Source organism: Terrapene carolina, unplaced genomic scaffold, assembly GCF_002925995.2.
Source record: "Terrapene carolina triunguis isolate 2854851 unplaced genomic scaffold, T_m_triunguis-2.0 Scaffold192, whole genome shotgun sequence".
Classification (NCBI taxonomy): domain Eukaryota; kingdom Metazoa; phylum Chordata; order Testudines; family Emydidae; genus Terrapene; species Terrapene triunguis.
The window spans coordinates 14,301,646-14,306,555 of record NW_020664543.1 but is presented as its reverse complement, the minus strand read 5'-3'; the positions used below and the strand labels follow the sequence as shown (position 1 = coordinate 14,306,555).

General features: G+C 46.0%; 1 protein-coding gene across 1 annotated transcript in view; it reads right to left on the bottom strand.

Annotated features, from left to right (window-relative positions):
- Positions 1 to 1,703: 1,703 nt before the first annotated feature.
- LOC112116569 (E3 ubiquitin/ISG15 ligase TRIM25-like) overlaps positions 1,704 to 4,910 on the bottom strand; it is a 15,518-nt gene continuing 12,311 nt past the window's right edge. The window contains exon 6 of the mRNA XM_024214159.2: positions 1,704 to 2,245. Within this exon, the coding sequence (XP_024069927.1) occupies positions 1,704 to 2,245 (542 nt within the window). The remainder of the gene's footprint in view (positions 2,246 to 4,910) is intronic.

Genomic DNA, 4,910 nt, shown 5'->3' with positions numbered 1-4,910 from the left:
CTAGTTCAATCCTCACTGAAGTCAGCGGGACCACCTAGGGATAACTGAGTGAAGGATTCAACCCGCTGCTTTTGGGAAGAAACAAAGTGTGACATGCTGTTTTCTCCATTTCTCTTGTGGTTTTTAATGAGACACACATTGGTGAAAGATTGCCAAAGACAGCCAGGAAAACGGAACTACTACTATAGTACAGAGAGGAAAACCTAGCTTCAGTGTGCTTCCTAATGGCTGACTTTCCCTGATGAATATAGATGCAAAAAACATGAACACAAATTTTGGCCATGAGATAAGATGGGCTTCTCACTGAGGTTGTGGCTAGGGTGGGGCTCTTTGGAGGAAGAAGCTCTTCTGATCATTTGATATGTTTTATCTATCTGTTCAGTCCCCTTGAATCTTACTCAAGCCATCATTCTATTTTTAGATGCTAAAGAAGGCATTTGACCAGGTTGAGAGGAACCTCTGTCACTTAAGACAGAGTGGGCAAGTAGCTTAGGTGCAGAACCAGCAACCCTCCAGTGGCCAGGTCTAAGGCTACATTTATATCTCCAGATGAGTGCAGAGAAGCCTTAATGGAACACAGAATCCAGCCACCAGGAGGGAGAGAGATTGTGTAGGCTAGTAAAAAGGGAGCACAACTTGGAATAATGGGTTAACATGAAGAAAGGGAAAATCTAGGGTGAACAACAGGAAATACGTTGATAGATCAGTTGGCATATGGAATAGTTTCCCAAGAGATGTGATGGTGCTGGAAATGCTGCCACTTGGGATATTTCAAACTTGGCTTAATAAAACATTAAATGTCCAATAGGGAACAATTTTGCATTGGCTGGAAGGTAGACTAGACGATTTCCTCGGCTCTTTAGTCCGCATACAAACAGATGACACCAGCACATTCACTGACAGCTTCCACCAGTTCAAAGGGGTACAGCAGGATCTGGCTTGCCCTGCTGTTTGTCCTGGTGATAAAACTTCTGGCACACAAGATTAGAGGGAACCCTGGAATACCAGAGAGAAAGAAAATGAGTCTGTTCTACAGCCTTAGCTAACAACCAGTTGGCTTTTAGCTCATGCTGAAGAGGCTCATGCACTAAGCTCCTGAGATCCCTGGTTCAATCCTGCCCACCGGGGTCTGTCTGTGTTACACCTGGTGGTGTTAAGGTGGGTGCATAGCACTTTCTGAAAATCAAGCCTCATTAAGGTGTCACTTGTGCACCCCAAATCACTAGTCACTTGAAAATCTTGGCCTACCTGATGAAGCCTTGCTACCTCCTTGCAAAACACACACGTATCACTATTTTTACAGATGGGAGGGCAGGGGAGAAATGAGGCACAGAAAGGTTACATGACTTGCTCAATGTCACACAGCGAGTCAGTGGCAGAAGAAGCAATAAAACCCAGGAGGCTTGGTTCCCAGCCTCTTCAGAATTACAAAGGTAATGGAACACCAGGGGGAAATGGTGCATAAAGGAAAGGCTGCCGTAAACAAGTGGATGACAATCACCTACCACCTCCAGATGACCCTGAGAACTGAACAAACGTCTCCCAGGGGAATATCAAGTGTAAACACCATTTATGCATCACCTGTTTTTTACCTGTAGCCAAGCAATTAAAAAACCTAGCTCTGCAGCCATAAGGTAGAAGTGAATTTTATTAGCAACAAAGAGCCCTTGTGGGCTACAGGGAGCAAATCTGCCCTTACTGCTTCAAGGTAATGGATGCTGCTTCAAGGTAATGGAGCCGCCGCTGCTCACCATGACTGCAGGATACAGTGGCTCCGTGAACGTGGTCAGGAAGCGGTAGATGAGGTTCATGGTGTTGGTGACGCCATAGAAAGTCAGGGAGCCAGCAGCATAGTCCAGGAAGACACCGATGGTCTTGTAATAGCTGCCCTTCACCACGGTTTGGATGTTGTTGTGCCAGACAGAGAACTTCAAGGAGTCCCACTCCAAGCACCAGGAGGTATTGTTCCGGCCAATCAGGTAAAAGATACAGCTCTTCCCAGTCTTGTGCATGTAACTGTAGGTTGCTCCCAAGCAGATCCATGAGTCTGAGACCTCGACTTCCCAGTAATGGCAGCCCTCACACAAGCTGCGGGTACACAAGACCTGTGGCCAGTGGTTGAATCCCTGGCAGGACCCAAAGAAAGACTCCATCAGGATGCCCATGTTCAGCACGGAGTGGGTCTCCTTGAACAGCAAGAGCTCCTCGCTGGCGGTGTTGGGATCGAAGTTCAGATTGCAGTAGTCTGTTTCACAGGAGGCAAAAGGAGATATGGCCAAAGTGAATCCACTCCTGATGGGTGTGGGGAGAGAGGGGTCAAACTGTGTCCTGCTCAGTCTAGTTCCATTCCCAGACCAGAAGGGCAGGGAACACTATGATGAAGGGACTGATATTAGCTATTCCTAGAAGTTGGCAAGGGGCTGTTTCCTCTCTCCACAGAGAGGATTTGCCACTAGTGGTAAGAGAAGTGGTGGTCATGTAATGGGCATGTATTGGATTTTTTTTTTTTTTTAGTGCAAGATACTTGGGGAAGGACTATGTGGCTGATTTCTTCTCATGTACACTGGCATTACACCAGTGTTAGTCTGACTTCAGTGCTGTTAACTCCTGACTTTTCCCTGGTGTGAATGAGAGAGAGAGAGACACAAGGGCTGCTGCTTGAGTCCTAGACACCACTGAGCATTCTGTCAGTATTTAAAAACATTCTACTACTGCTTGAGACAGCTACAGGCTTCTCTTCTGGCACAGAAGTAGCCTGAAAGAGCAGGTACCATATGGAGCTCCAGATCAGAGCCTTGGCTGCAAATTCAAGTGGTCTATGTAGGTCATAGTGTATTGTCTCATTTCCTTGTGCTCCCCTGTCTGTATCCACCTCTTCTCTTATCTTATGCTTAGATTGTAAGCTCCAAAGAGGTAGGTTTGTTCTTTTTGTTCGGTTCATACAGTGGGTAGCACAATGGGGACCGGGTTCATGACTAGGGCTCCTAGGTGCTATGATCGTACAAATAATACTATGAACATTTTTCATTACTCTTCTGTGTTGTGCTCTTAAAATGTAATATGCTGTGTAGGTAAACGTGTGCTTTTTGTGCAGGAAAATGTCATGGGGATTTAAAGTTAAAGGAAAAAAACCACGTGGTGTAATATTGTATCTGAGAAATAGCATATGATCATATACGTGTAGTACACGTGCCAGGGAGAGGAGTCAAAGTTGCATCTACAACCTGAGGACGGGCTAGACTTATCTTCCAAATATTTAACTGCAGCCTTAATTGTCTCCTCCTTGGCTTTTATTAAAATTTAAAAAAAATGTGAGGGGGAGAAGAGAGGGAAGAGAAGCCCCCCAATAAAACAAAGCCACTTTTCTCTCCAGAACGTTTGAAGCTCTGTTGGCCTATGAATTGGTTATAACAGTGTAAATTCCATAATATGAAATTATTTGGCTAGACACCTCTAGGAACACCCTATCCCAGGTAATTTAGGGGGAAGCCTCTCTACTGTGCAACTTAACTGGTGTACGGGAGACAACAACCCTTCTCCTTCCTAGAGTGAATTGCAGCAGGTCTCCCTCCTGTGACCATTAAAAGGTGAGTGGCAGCTCTCCCTGAGCTTTCCACACCTTCAGCATGCTGTGCACTGCTCTGTTAGCTTAGCCGCAGATGACGTACATGGGGCTTGCAGCCTTTCATGACATCACTCGGGGTCTGATCCTGCTCCCATTCAAGTCAATGGGGATATGGTCATGTCCGTCATTAGCCTAGCTAACCCCCCTCTGTAAGATGTCCTGGCTCACATGCACAGTACATTTTTTTCCCCCAGTCAAAATAAGTCCAGTTTTCACTGAGCACTTGGACTCTTCCTCAATTTCTATCCTGAGCTATTTTGGCTGTAGAGTTGCTTCAAAAACCTGCAAGATTATTTTTAATAAGTATATTTTCCCCACCCTACTGGTACTCCAACAAGCCAATCTGATGTTTTTTGATCAAAATGAATCTTGAAGCCAAAACAATCTTTTTATCCTGAAAGGAGAGAATTTCAAGAAATTCTGAACAACTATTAAAAATAGGAGTGTAGAATGGATACAGCAGCTTTAACTAGAGCTGTCATCTCTTCCATAACAAAATAATTTAAAAGTCCTATAACGGGTGGCCAACCTGAGCCTGAGAAGGAGCCAGAATTTACCAATGTACATTGCCAAAGAGCCACAGTAATACGTCAGCAGCCCCCCATCAGCTCCGCCCCGCTCCCAGCGCCTCCTGCCCACCGGCAGTTCCGCCAATCAGTGCCTCCCAATCCCTCCTCCCACCTCCCAATCAGCTGTTTCGTGGCATGCAGGAGGCTCGAGGGGGAGGGGCGAGGGCACAGCAGGCTGAGGGGAGGGAGCAGGAAGGGATGGAGTGGGGGCAGAGCCAGGAGTTGAGCAGTGAGCACCTCACGGCATATTGGAAAGTTGGCGCCTGTAGCTCCAGCCCCGGAGTCGGTGCCTATGCAAGGAGCCGCATATTAACTTCTGAAGAGCCGCATGTGGCTCCAGAGCCATAGGTTGCCCCCCGCCCCGTCCTATAAGATAAGACCTCCCCTATCTTGTCTCTCTAATCAAGAAGTTATGCATATAGGGCCCAGTCCTTCTCCTTCTGAAGCCAGATGCAAAATTGGAATCAGGTTTGTTTTTTTCCCCCCCCCCCACCTCCAAAGACAACTCCCACCCAGAACTTTTCATTATTTATGCTGTGGGCTAACTTTTTGCATCTAATTCAGCCAAGGAAAATAGTTCTAGTCAGTTTCACTCTCCAGGATAGTGCTGCAGGGTTTGGGTTGCAGGAGAAACTTTAATTCAAACAAACCCCTTTTGATAATTAAGAAACTTAAAATATTTTCCTTCACTTTAGGGTTTGTATAGGAAAAATAAT